We start from the raw sequence: 14,056 nt of genomic DNA, 5'->3' as shown, positions 1-14,056 counted from the left end.
AACAAATATTTTTATAACTTAAAAGGTAACCTATTATACTAATATATTATATAAGTGTGTGTGTATATATATGTGTGTGTATATATATATAAATATATATATATAAATATATATATATATAAATATATATATATAAAATAGGTATACAAAGAAGGACAAATCCTCAATCTGGCTGAAAAAGACCAAAATGCTACTTGGAGCCACTACTCTTAGCAAAATTTTTAACACACCAATTAATTTATATATATTCATACATAAAAATAAAATTGTAAAAAATGAACATGTTTCAATATATCAATATAACAAAGACAAAAAAGGTTAATTAAAAACTAAAAAATACTTAACACTGATTAAGACCTTGATCCTGCCTAACTAGGAAAAAGGATTCATAAACTATTTTGAAAAATCAAATTAAAAACAATGTAAGTTCTAAATACTTATGGTTCAAGGTGAAAAATATTTTAAAAGCAATTGTGTCTTAGGTATGCATTTAATGACCATTTAAATCCTTTTCAGAAGTATGTTAATTACCTGCTTTACAGACTAAGATATTATAAATATTTAGATTTAGTCTACATATCTGTGTAGTCAATCTTAATTTTGAAAGAACTGAAAATAGTATTACTAATTCAGAATCACAAGTATATTAGTTTACCATTCACAAAGCTGTAGCATATTATGACCTTTTACCTTGACTCTTAATTTTTAAATGGTAGCCATAACTTATTGAAAAGATGAGTTACAACGTCTAAGTACTATCTGTGTGCTATTTATAAATATCCCAAAGAAGTATTCTTTATATTGAATAATTTAGTTCAAGACTAAATCTTATGCAACATATTTCTAATATAAAGTATGTGGCTTTGTCTTGGTATATGCCTTTAAAAAATACTATTATTGACAAAAGCAGTATGTGCATACAGATAAACAATTCTCGGCAGAGTGTATAGAAGTACAACAGGATACAAAGTCAAAATAAGTGTCTCTCCCATCCCAAACCTCCAAAGACAGCTCTAAGATAAAGCCATATTCTACCCCCAAAAAGCACTTTAGCAACATACCTAAAGCCAAAGTCTAAGAAAGTGTTATTTTAAGCAAAACTCAAAACTTAAAAGCAGAGAAACATAATATACAACAAAAGAGTAACTGAACTGCACTACCTTGTTGCAAATCCTGTATGTTTAAATATCTGAAAAGAATGAGACTGTTTATGCTAATACTTACAAATGAAACCTCTTCAAATAAAACCTATCTCAAATATGAATTCATGGTTAACATATCCACAATTCATTAAATTTGGTATCCAAATCGCTAACGTCAGTCTAAATACTGAACAATTCAACATCAAAAATACTTCTTCCCTTCAATAAAGAAAACCCTACGAAGTCTTAAAAAGAAAAATACTTAAAATGACACAGAATATGACACACAGCAACATTTTTTAAAATAGCCGTTTATTTTAATACACTGTATCTTTTAATGCAATGTTTACAAAGGGCTAAAAATGATTACTTGTTTACTTGGGGGACTAGAAGGGGAACTCCAAAAATAATTTTAAATAGAAAGTCCTAAGTAGAATACGTTCATAAATTGTCATTTTTCATTTAAAAATATTACTCATCTCAGTGATATGCAGGTTCTAGGCAAAGTATAAAGATCTATATATCACATATAAAATGGAAAGAAAAAACTAACATTTCCTGAATGCCTCCACTGTCAAACCCATTTTAAAGTCCAAATGCCACTTATACACCCATAAATGTGGGTCAAGTTAAATAAATAGATAGACTGTAATTATTTAATACTTGTAAGCTAAAAATCACTAACTACTAAATGTCACCTGAGACACAGAACTTACTTAATGGATAATCAATGATCAAAACAAATAAAAATCCATAATGTTCTGCTAAAAATTAAACCTTTAAAATAATATTAAGTGCATACCCATTAAATCCAGTGACAATTTTCAGTATTCTTTCCTTCATTTCATCAAAAGGAATATATTCGACATTTGGGTTGGGAGGACCTCTTGGTTCAGGAGCTGAAGTTCGGAAATCATCCATCACTTTCTCCAGTTTGAAAATAAAATAGCCTTTAAATTGGGACCACTGAATCCTATAAGCAAAAATTCAAAAACAAAACACAGTAACATGTAGCTTTACAATTCTTGAACACAAAGCACAAAACAGAATATAGGATAACACTGATGCTAATGTTAAGATCTGAGTAAGGGGCACTGAGAATATCTTTGTTAAGTGGCAAGTACCAGGCCTATGAATCTGACTCACAAACTCCAAACTAGTTACATCAAATTCTCCCTACTCCTGATCCAAAAGAAACCCCAATCTCTGATAAAAATCTTTAAAATGAACAACCTCCGGCTAAAAGTCTATTATGTACTACGTCTCATTATTAGCAACTTTAAAACATTATTTTGCCTCTATTGCTCCTAACAAGTCAGCCAGGGAGGTGTAGTTACCATACCATTGTAAGTAGGTTATTTGAAATTGGCTCAAGTTCACATTTTAAATAGGCAAGTAAGAATGACTCCAGACCCGAAGCTCTTAGTGCTTACATAGACAAAGATTTCTTGTCTTTATCTATGTTAAACAGCAAAATGAACTTCAATTTCTCTTTTCTTTTAGCTAGTATTTTCAGAATTTTGTCTCTTAAAGGGTACATAGCATAGGTTCCATGCAACATGTATCTGCAAAGTAAAAATATATAATTTATGTGCTTTTAATATCTATTCCCTTACTGGGGCGCATGGGTGGCTCAGTGGATTAAGCCGCTGCCTTCGGCTCGGGTCATGATCTCAGGGTCCTGGGATGGAGCCCTACATCGGGCTCTCTGCTCCGCAGGGAGCCTGCTTCCTCCTCTCTCTCTCTGCCTCTCTCTCTGCCTGCCTCTCTGCCTACTTGTGATCTCTCTGTCAAATAAAGAAATAAAATCTTAAAAAAAAAAATCTATTCACTTACTAATAAGAACACCTTTTCTCCCTGTCCTCTTAAATTTTACCACTAATATAAAAAAAATTTGTGATGATACCTGCTTGAATACCCTAAATTCCAGGAGATCCAAGAATGTCAACCATTTCCCAAAGTTGAAAGTACAAACCATTAAGGGCAGCAGATACATCTTACACAGGTGACTGCTTAAGCAAAATAAGGGAAGTGTTAATCGGTACTCTTCTCTTCCATCCATAATCCTACAAACGAGGGCAGCAGTTCTCAAAAGTGTTACTGTAAGAGGCCAAAGCCATTTCTCATAAGAATAAGAGTTGATATTTTTACTATGTTAGTATGTGTCTTGATGGTGCAAGAACAGCAACAGGGAAAATGAAGACACTCAGCAGAAATCAAGGCAACAGTTCCAAATTCCTATCTACTAGTCAGTCATCATCTTCTTCACTCACCAAAAATTCACAGTAAAACAAAAAACCATTTCATTTAAAGTTTAATAAAACAAAAAATACTGATTTTATTAATACTCAACCTCTGAATATGCATCTTAATATTCTCTGTAACAAAATGGGACAATACATGAAAAATGTATCAAAATATTATATACATTTCAAGGAACAACAGTTGAATATTGTTGCCAGCTGAACTAGCTGCTATCTTAGTAGGCAATTTTTACTTGAAAGGACTGTCAAACAAATAAGGCTTTTTTTTAGACCAAGAAAATTTGGTAGATATTTTTTCAAAAATGAATGACTTCAAGAGATGTAACTAAAATACTTGTGGCCAACAAGAAATTTGAACTTCAAAATAGAAAGTGAAACTAGAAAATGTTTTTCAGTATGAGCCTAGAAGGCTCCTGATACATTCCCAAGACATTTCAGAATTAGTCACTGTCGACTTAAACAGCACTGTGTGACAACAACATCAACAACAAAAAGACTGAACTATGTCAAAATCTTTTTCTGTGTCTCAAAGGTCACTATCAACAAGTGAAAAGGCAACCCACAGAATGGAAGAAATACTTGCAAATCACCTATCTGATAAGGTGATAATAACCAGGAGATAAAAAGAACTCCTACAAATAAGCAAGGTAGGGGAGGGCAGGAGGGCACGGAACACAACCCACTGAAAAAATGGGCAAAGTAGTTGAACAGACATTTCTCCAAAGATATACAAAAGACCAGTAACATGGAAAGATGCCCAACCTCACTAATCACTGGGATAATGTACATCAAAACCAAAATGTGACAGAACTTCAGATCCATTAGGTTGCCTGCTATGCAAAAAACAACAACAAAACAAAAAAACAGGAAACAGGTATTGGCCGCCAAAGCTGTAGAGAAATTGGAACCTCGTACTGGCTGGTGGGCATACAAAATGATGCACCAACTGTAGAAAAGTGTGGTGGTTTCTCAAAAACAAAAACAAAGAACTACCAAGTGATCCAGCCATTCCCATTCCAAGTAAATACCTAAAACATGTGAAAGCAAGGACTCAATAAGAACATGTACACCAATTCACAAAGCAGTATTATTCACAATAGCCAAAAGGTGCAAAATACCATTAATCAACACACCAATGGATAAATAATGTGGTATAAATACACGCAATGGGATATTATTAGGGCTTAAAATGGAAATTCTGGCACATGCTACAACTTTGAAAAATCTTGAACATAATATGCTAAGTGAAATAAGCCAGACACAAAAGAACAAATTTTATGATTTCACTTACATGAGGTATCTAAAACAGAATCAGAGGCAACGAGTAGAAAGGCATTAGCCCAGGGGCTGGGGAAAAGGAGGTGTAAGGTATTACTGTTTAATGAGTACAGAGTTTCAGTTTGAGAAGATTAAAAAAAAGGCCTGGATATGGATAGTGATGATGGTGGCACAAGACTGTAGAAGTATTTAATGTCCCCAAGTTATACACTTAAAATTCCAAGATTTGTTATGTATATTTTACCCCAAAAGAAAAGTGTTGAAAATTGGACAAGAGATTCAAATAGGCATTTCTCCAAAGAAGATAAATGGCCAATGAGTACATTAAAAGATGATTAACATTATTACGCACTAGGGAAACACAAATCAAAGCACATTTTATAAGATACTATTTCACATCTACTAAAGGTGGCTATAATCAAAAAGTTGGGACAGTAACAAGTGTTGGGGAGGATGCAGGATGAAATTGGAAATCTTATACATTGTCAGTGGGAGTGCAAAAAAAAAAAGGCACAGCCACTGTGGGAAAATAGTCTTGACAGTATCTCAGTTAAACACAGAGTTAATGTGCAACTTGACAATTCCATTCTATTAAATGAATAACTTATATGGGATACAAATTTTATTAATATTAAAAAATTTTGGAGAGGACCATGCTATTTGCATGATATCATCTTCTTCCATTCCCTGGTCTATTCTGGGAAGGTTTTGTGAGCAGAGGCAGCACATTATAATTTCTGACATGCCTAATATTAATTTCTGGTTAATATACAATTGCCAATGGTCACTAAAATTTATCTCTAAATTGCACGGGACTCTTCACAGGCATTCAACTGAAACACACCAAGGAAGATTATTAAGAGAAGCCTTGTACTTTTCATATTTTAATTTTATTTATTTTTTTTTTAAAGAGAGAGCACACACACCCAGAGGAGTGGGGGCAGGGGCATACAACAGAGAAGACAGGAAGAGGAGAGGGGTGGAGAGAGAGAGATCTTAAGCAGGCTCCATGACAAGTGTGGAGCCCTACATGGGGCTCCATCTCATGACCCTGAGATCATAACCTGAGCCAAAAATCAAGAGTCCAATGCCCAGCTGACTGAGCCACCCAGAAGCCACCACTCCCCTTTCACTTCTTAAATTAAAAATTCTTGTTACTTTAATAAAGCCACCAAGTAATCATCTGTTTTACAAATTAGGATTTCTACACACACAGGAGTTTCCCCCATCTTTCCATTAACTACTTTTCAATTCACCCATGCTATGAAAAACAAAAACAAAAACCCACAAATACCCAAAAAACAAGTAAGCCAAAAAATGGGCAGAAAACATGAAGAGACACTTCTCCAAAGAAGATAAACAAATGGCTAACAGATACATGAAAAAATGTTCAACATCATTAGCTAACAGGGAAATTCAAATCAAAACCACATTGAGACACCTTATACCAGTTAGAAATGGCAAAAACTGACAAGACAAGAAACAAATGTTGGAGAGGTTGTGGAGAAAGGGGAACCATCTTATACTACTGGTGGGAATGCACGTTCATACAGCCACTGTGGAAAACAGTGTGGAGGTGCCTCAAAAAGTTAAAAATAGAGCTACCCCATGATCCAGCAATTGCACTACTGGGTATTTACCCCAAAGGTTCAGATGTAGTGAAAAGAAGGGCCATATGCACCCCAATGTTCACAGCAGCAATGTCTACAATAGCCAAACTGTGGAAGGAACTGAGATGCCTTTCAACAGATGAATCGATAAATTAGATGTGGTCCATTATACAATGGAATTATTACTCAGCCATCAGAAAGGATGAATACCCAACATCTGCATAACATGGATGAAACTAGAGAAGATTATGCTAAGTGAAATAAGTAAAAAGCGAAAGACAATTATCATATGATTTCACTTATTTGTGGAACGTAAGAAATAGCACAGAGGACATAGGAGAAGGAAGAGAAAAATGAAGGGGCAGCAGGGAATCAGAGAGGAAGATGAACCTGAGAGACTCTGGGAGTCAAACTAAGGGTTTCAGAGAAGAGGGGATGGGTGAGCCCTGTGATGGGTATTAAGGAGGGCACATATTGCTTGGAGCACTGGGTGATAAATGCAATGAATCATGGAACACTACATCAAAAACTAATGATGTACTGTTTGGTAACTAATATAACATAATAGAAGAAATTATATATTAACCCCCCACACACACACACAAATCAGCCATACACAGTAATAGAAATAACTAGGTAAGAAAAGATAGAGCCCAGGGTAAGCCAACTATGGGAGCTTCAAAGACTATGATATTAACTTGCCAGACAGGAATTGAGTCCCATAAACTAAATGAATTTTATACATATTGTATTTTAAGTTTCAAAGGTATCAAAAGCAGTTAATTCTGAAGTAGGTGCAAGAGACGCAATTCAGAAGTCACTATACCATACAGAGATGGAAAAACCACTTCTACAAAAATGTGAAAAACGTAGCTTTTTGTTACACTACAACTGTGACAGAAACAAAAACAGAAAATGTTTTTATGAATATTATAGAATTTGAACACAAAAACAGGCCATGAGCAAATCAACTAAGGATCTGGCAAAGAAAAAATATTTTCTTAGGAATGTACTCATTGGTTGAATAGAAACTAGAAACAAAAAAAAACGCTTATTTTTCAAATGAAAATAAAATTATTCTAAAAAGATGCTCATAAAAACATACATTTTCAACTTTAAAATCAAATGAATTCCTCCACATAAAATTTTCCAAAAAATACTCATAATTTAATCTGCTTTGCTAAAATTAACTCAAGAATTTACTGAAATTACTCCTTAATTTTTTTTTTAAGATTTTATTTATTTATTTGACAGAGATAGAGGGAACACAAGCAGAGACAGTGTAAGAGGGAGAAGCAGGCTTCCCACTGAGCAGGAAGCTCAATGTGGGGCCCGATCCCAGGACCCCAGAACCTGAGCCAAAGGCAGATGCTTAATGATTGAGTCTCCCAGGCACCCCACTCGTTAATTTTTTTAAAGTAACCTCACCTCTCTCCACTTTCTTTTCTTCTTTCCATCTTTACTTTTATGCAGCTTCTCCTTTAGAGAGACACAACACTAATAAAGATACCCTATGAAATATCACACAACGACCTTATCATCCCCACAGGAATTCACAAGTCTATACCTGCTCAAGGACAGAAAATCTCTTATTTTCTCAGCTTGTTCTAGAACACTTCAGGGGCCAATAACGACCATCTTAACTTACTGCCTCTTACAATTCCAAATTCTATTAAGATTACTTCTACTCAGCCTCAATGGTTTCTACACAAAATCTGTGTGGGAAGCTAACACAAGAGAGCATAGGAGAGCCCTACTACCTCTAGGAGTAGCAAATACTACACCATTTGCAAATATCAAAGGGGAATACATGAAGAATGAATGAATAAAAACAAATTTAAGAGGGCTGGGTGACAAGTTCATAACATCTTCAAAAGGTAGCTATTCAAATCAGGAGATTTTAAGTGTCATGTCAGAATTTCGGCAGCCTGGGTGGTTCAGCCAGTTGGTGTCTGCCTCCAGCTCATGTCATAATCCCAGGGTCCTGGGATGAAGTCCTCAATCAGTATCCCTGCTTAGCAGGGAATTTGTTTCTCCTTCTACCCCTTGCCCTGCTTGTGATCTCTCTCTTAAATAAAATCTTAAAACAAAAAGTCAGAATTTTTACATGACAGGAGAGAGCAAAACCAAGTAAATGTAATTGAATATTGAATTACATGAGCAAAAACATGTGGCAAAAATAACATATTGTGAATTGCTTACATAAATCATGACAGCATTTTTAAGAACTTTAAAATACAAATTACTAGGTCAGAAAATTTCTGTAAGTAGGGCCCCAATCAAGGGAATATTCCTTTTTCATCATGATTACACCACACCATATTTTATCATTTAAATGAGTAAATAAAATATATCAGAGAACAGAGAGCCCAGAAATAAACCCAACACAAGGAAACATGGTATATGGGAAAGGACCGATTATTCAGGAAATACCCTAAGAAATGGTAGGACTACTATAAAATTTTACCAAAGTGTAAAAAGTATTTTTTCTGACTATATTTTAATAGTACAGTCATAAAAAATTAGAAAATAGACACAAAATGAAAACTGCCCATGAACTGTCCAGTAATTATCATTAAAATATATTTTAGTGTATTTTTCACTATTCTATTCTACTTACTTATTAAAATATGGCATTCTATTTTGATAACCCTTTTCTTTCCCTCTTTATTATATTGTCACACGATCTGTAGTCTCTGGTAGGATTTTTAATTTGTATCACAGCTGCACCATTATTTAATAACCATTTTTTATAAATAATATTGATTTAATAAAAATTAATTAAGGTGAGTGGGGATAACTTTATACATACTTTTCTGCAAAATGTCTCTTTTTAAAATTTTTTAATTTTTTTAATATATAATGTATTATTAGCCCGAGGGGTACAGGTCTGTGAACCACCAGGTTTACACTTCACAGCACTCTCCATAACACATACCTTCCCCAATGTCCATAACCCAACCACCCTCTCCCTATCCCCTCCCCACTCGGCAACCCTCAGTTTTGTGAGATTAAGAATAAACACCATTTTAAAAAGAGGTTTTCTTCCAGCTGATTACAATTAAAAATAATTGTGGTAATATCCTAATAATAAACTCTGAAGGCATCTGTTTATTACTTTAGGATAGATTCCTTAAGTGGAATTATTGAGTCTAAAATACAAATATCAACTTCTGATAAACGTACTTTCAACAGCCTCTCAGAAATGCTGTACTACTTTCGAGCGTCATCAGGATGAAAACACCTATTTCATTCAAGTATTAAATTCTTTCAAAACTCCTGCACAATTTAATAGTAGAAAATCACTTTATTTGTATTTCATTTACTGCTAGTAAAATTGAGTATTTTAACCTATTTCACTGGTCACAAGACATTTCTTTTGTGTCTGGAATAGGTCCTCTCCGATCCTCTCATCCTGGGGTTCCTCAACTTTGGCACCACTGACACTGTGAGCTTGGTAGTTCTTTGTCATAGGGGAAGGTCCTGTGTAGTGTAGGATGCTGAGCAGCATCCCTGGCCTCTCTCCACCTGCTTAAAGTCAGGAGCGCCCAATCTCTACCCTCTCAAAAGTTGTGACAACCATAAACATCTACAAACCCTGCCAAATGTTACATAGAAGACAAAAATTGGGGGCGCCTGGGTGGCTCAGTGGGTTAAAGCCTCTGCCTTCAGCTCAGGTCATGATCCCAGTGTCCTGGGATCGAGCCCCGCGTCGGGCTCTCTGCTTAGCAGGGAGCCTGCTTCCTCCTCTCTCTCTCTCTCTGCCTGCCTCTCTCCCTACTTGTGATCTCTATCTGTCAAATAAATAAATAAAATCTTAAAAAAAAAAAAAAAAAAAAAAAAAGAAGACAAAAATTGTCCCCAATTAAGAAGCACTGCCCCATCCCCACACTCCTTAAAAGAAAAAGTAAACTACTCTGCAACACAAGTATGAACATAACTTTTGAATTGCCATTTTGTACTGACTGCTTAAAAAAGAGCAATTGTTGGGGGCGCCTGGGTGGCTCAGTGGTTTGAGCCGCTGCCTTCGGCTCGGGTCGTGATCTCAGGGTCCTGGGATCGAGTCCCGCGTCGGGCTCTCTGCTCGGCGGGGAGCCTGCTTCCCTCTCACTCTCTCTGCCTGCCTCTCTGCCTACTTGTGATCTCTCTCTGTCAAATAAATACATAAAATCTTAAAAAAAAAAAAAAGAGCAATTGTTTTTACATAAATGTTGAAGTAACACTAAAATTTTTGTCTATTTGTTCCGATTTTGAAATTACCCTTGAAATATTAACATATTTTCTTGCTCAGAAAGTCATATCTGAAGATGGCATGGTATTTGCCTGCTTCAAAGCAATGAAGCTCTAATCAAATACTGAAAATTAATTTTCAAATTAAGAGTACTAAAATATCTTATAGTTGTACCCATCAAAGATCCAATTCAGTGGAAAAGAAAAGCTTCAAGAGGTAACACAAACGTGCAGATAATACCTCAGCATGAACCTGGGTTTCTTCTTTGGTAACTTATATATTCATGATAAGGGTTCTAACATGTTTAAAGAGTCAAGTTACTTTTCTCTACTCACCCCTCTCTCCCTACCAATTAAAGCAGAAAGCTGAAGAAACAGTGTGTCTGGTTAGCCTAATTTAGCTAACCTTTGGTCCCTTACTGAAAATCTTTCTAAAATTTATTAATATTACCAACATGAACCCTTCTGTCCCCCATAAGCAGCTGAACCAAAGATAAATCTCTAACAGCAAGGCTCAGGTTTAAGAGAGACAACCAATTCAGAACTTGGAGGATACCAGAGTTTTTTTAATAGCACGAGCTTAATGACTGAGGTGCCTCTACTCTGTCTCCTACTCGAAGGGAGCAAGAGCAGCTCTTCTTACCGCTTTCACCACTACTGCTGTTACTTTCCCCCACAATCCATATGATACCAATTCCAAATTCCCATCAACAGGCATTGGTCCATTCCTTCACTGTAAAGTTTGTCAGAGCCTAGGTAGGCCCTGGGCCCCTTTTGCATTCTACCAACTCACACTACACATCAGGGGTAGCAGCAGTTAGAAAACTCAAAAGATATACAACACTGACCCCCCACTAGTAAAATTAGTTTAGAAAACATGATACAAAGACAAGAAACAAATAAAACATCATAAACTATTAGTTGTAGAGATTTAGTGATGGTAAACAGAACCTAGAGAAAGGAAATATGAAATGTAGGCTTAGAGCTATCTAGGAAAGGCAACAGGACAAACGAGAACTGCAAGTTGGACTTGTAGAAGGATGAGCAGAATGCAGAAAAATAAAGTGGGAAAGTACAGGATCTAAAAGTAGGAGCTTAAAAGAGACAATTTCCCAACCATCACTGACATTTTTGGCTACAGAGTTCTGTTACGGTGGAATGTCCCATACACTGCAGGGTGTTTAGTATAGTCCCTGGCCTCTACAACTAGATGCCAGCAGCACTCCCACCGAGAGTAGTGACAACCAAAAGTTATCTCCAGGAAATGCCAAATGAACCCTGGGAGGAGGGGACCGCTGTCACACACACACACACATCAAGTACCACTGCAATACACAATTCCTCTTGTCAAGGATTACGTCAGTTCCTGAAAATCAGTAAGGTCAGGAAAATGAGAACTGCCAGATCAAAGTCTCACAAAATTTGAAGGATAAAATAATATACATATATATATTTTTAATGGCAGAAAAAAATTCTAAAATGTAGATGATTTGTTTAAAAAATAAATAAGACACTCATATTAAAGCCTGTCTCACAAAATCATTTTCAACTGTGCAGGAAAATGTGCTGTGGAGATGTGACCTTAAATTTTTTTTCTTCAGGTGTGATCTTGTGTACTGAGAAAGGAAGAGGTAAAAAACAACAACAAAAATCTTCCCACACTGACCCACAGACAAACTCATGTGGTGCAAAGCAATCAGTTAATTGTTGGGGTTTTTTTTTTCTTCTTTTCTTTTTTACATAGGTGCCATGCCCAGCTTGTTGGGAGTCCAACGGGGCGCTTGAACTCAGGACCCTGAAATCCAGACCTGAGCTGAGATGAAGAGTCTGACATTTAATGGACTGAGGCACCCAGGCACCCCGGGTTTTCTTTTTAAGGAGACTGAAATGTATGTAAATGATGAAGGCTTTACAGTTTCTGTTACTGAAATATAAAAATGAGTTTACACATTCACGGATGGTGGGAGATTACTGTATAATTTAGTACACAGGGTTCATCCTGGAGAATCTTGAGTTTGAAGATGAGGCTCAAAGAGTCTAAACGTATTTGCAATAATGGCTTTCAGTAGACTAGTATGTGTCTATTTTCTGCTATGTCATATACAGATTATTTCTATTCATGTTTTGAAGTATGCCCCAGAGTTATGTGCTACTCTAAAATTACTAATTAAAGACATAATTACTTAGGAAGCATTTTTTCTGCATCTACACTCTCAAAACGAAGAAAAACGTATCATTAAGAGCACATCTACAAGGACAATTTATACTCTGACCCAAGATCTGTCTGAACACATGGAAAACAAACACATGAACAATGAAATAGATAATCCTTCCTCAGAATGTCCATCTATATGTGATGAAGCCAAGAAAATAAACTGGAAGCTTGGCTGAGCTCCAGTTTCAGCTTAGCGACTTTTTCATTTTTCATCTCACGGTATCTAAAATAAACCCTTTGTTTCCTCATCTATAAAATGGAAATAAATGTACCTACTTCACAGAACTGTGAGGATTAACATTAGTGTAAGGAGAGTACATGTCAGCAAAGTAACTCACACTTAGTAAGCACTCAATGGTTGTTTTTCCTCAAGAAACTCAGGACAGGGAGAACACCTGAGAATATTACAGAACTATGCAGACAGCTTTCCAGGTGGCATTACCAAGAAAAGAATTAAAACAGTAAGCAAGACCTCTGTTAGACCACAATAAAATGGTTGGGCTTATCTTATATACTGCTACACAACAGACTAAGAATTTCAGGCAATCTCTCTGGCCTAAGAATACTTCTTTAACTATTCCCTTCATTAGAGGAGAAAATCTTTTATCCAATATTCCTCTCTCCACCATTTAACAAAACTATTTTCTTCCAATAAAGAAATCAATGAAGTATTGCAGCTAACAGGTAAGAAGAGAGAATAGCAAAAAACACCTGTATATCGCCTATCTTTGTCAAACCTTAGTTATATGTTTTGCAGTTCCTGATGAACTAGAAAATCTACTAATGCACTTTCTCCAAAAACTGACTCCACCAGGATCTCCAATGCATTGATCCTACTACCTTTTAACTAACCCCTCTGACACCCACTCTCTTCATTATCCCATTTAAATTAAACTGTGCATACAGTTGACTCTCTAAACCCTCTTTGCCTTCACTGTGCTCACAAAATCAACTACACCAGTTAAATGTTATCCTCACCAAATCTGTGCCCAGAAGGAACACGAAAATTACAGAAAACTGCACCACCATGCTAGTTGGACTCAAGTACACCATTAATGCTGACAGGTAATAAATTTCCCCAGTTTATTCACTCTCAGGCTCTTGTAGATAACTATTTTATATCATTGTCCTCAAGCCCCCAATGAGTTCTTCCTCAACATCACACTCAATGACTTTGCTTTCTGCTTCACTTATAAAACTAAAGCAGTGGAACAATGTCCAGAGTTCCACTACACTTACCACCTACTACGAGGATCTCGTACACACACACTGAATTCCCAATTGTAAGCACAGATGTACTATTCATTCTCTCATCTA

The 14,056-nt window shown here is 35.8% G+C and overlaps 1 protein-coding gene across 1 annotated transcript in view; it reads right to left on the bottom strand.

Annotated features, from left to right (window-relative positions):
- Positions 1–14,056, bottom strand: part of PPP4R2 (protein phosphatase 4 regulatory subunit 2) — a 54,526-nt gene that overhangs the window by 13,705 nt on the left and 26,765 nt on the right. Inside the window, exon 3 of the mRNA XM_045990674.1 lies at positions 1,945–2,115. Coding sequence (XP_045846630.1) covers positions 1,945–2,115 — 171 coding nt within the window. The remainder of the gene's footprint in view (positions 1–1,944; positions 2,116–14,056) is intronic.

Source organism: Meles meles, chromosome 20 (assembly GCF_922984935.1).
Source record: "Meles meles chromosome 20, mMelMel3.1 paternal haplotype, whole genome shotgun sequence".
Lineage (NCBI taxonomy): Eukaryota > Metazoa > Chordata > Mammalia > Carnivora > Mustelidae > Meles > Meles meles.
The sequence above is the reverse complement of the archived record's forward strand: the minus strand, read 5'-3'. Positions and strand labels throughout refer to the sequence as shown.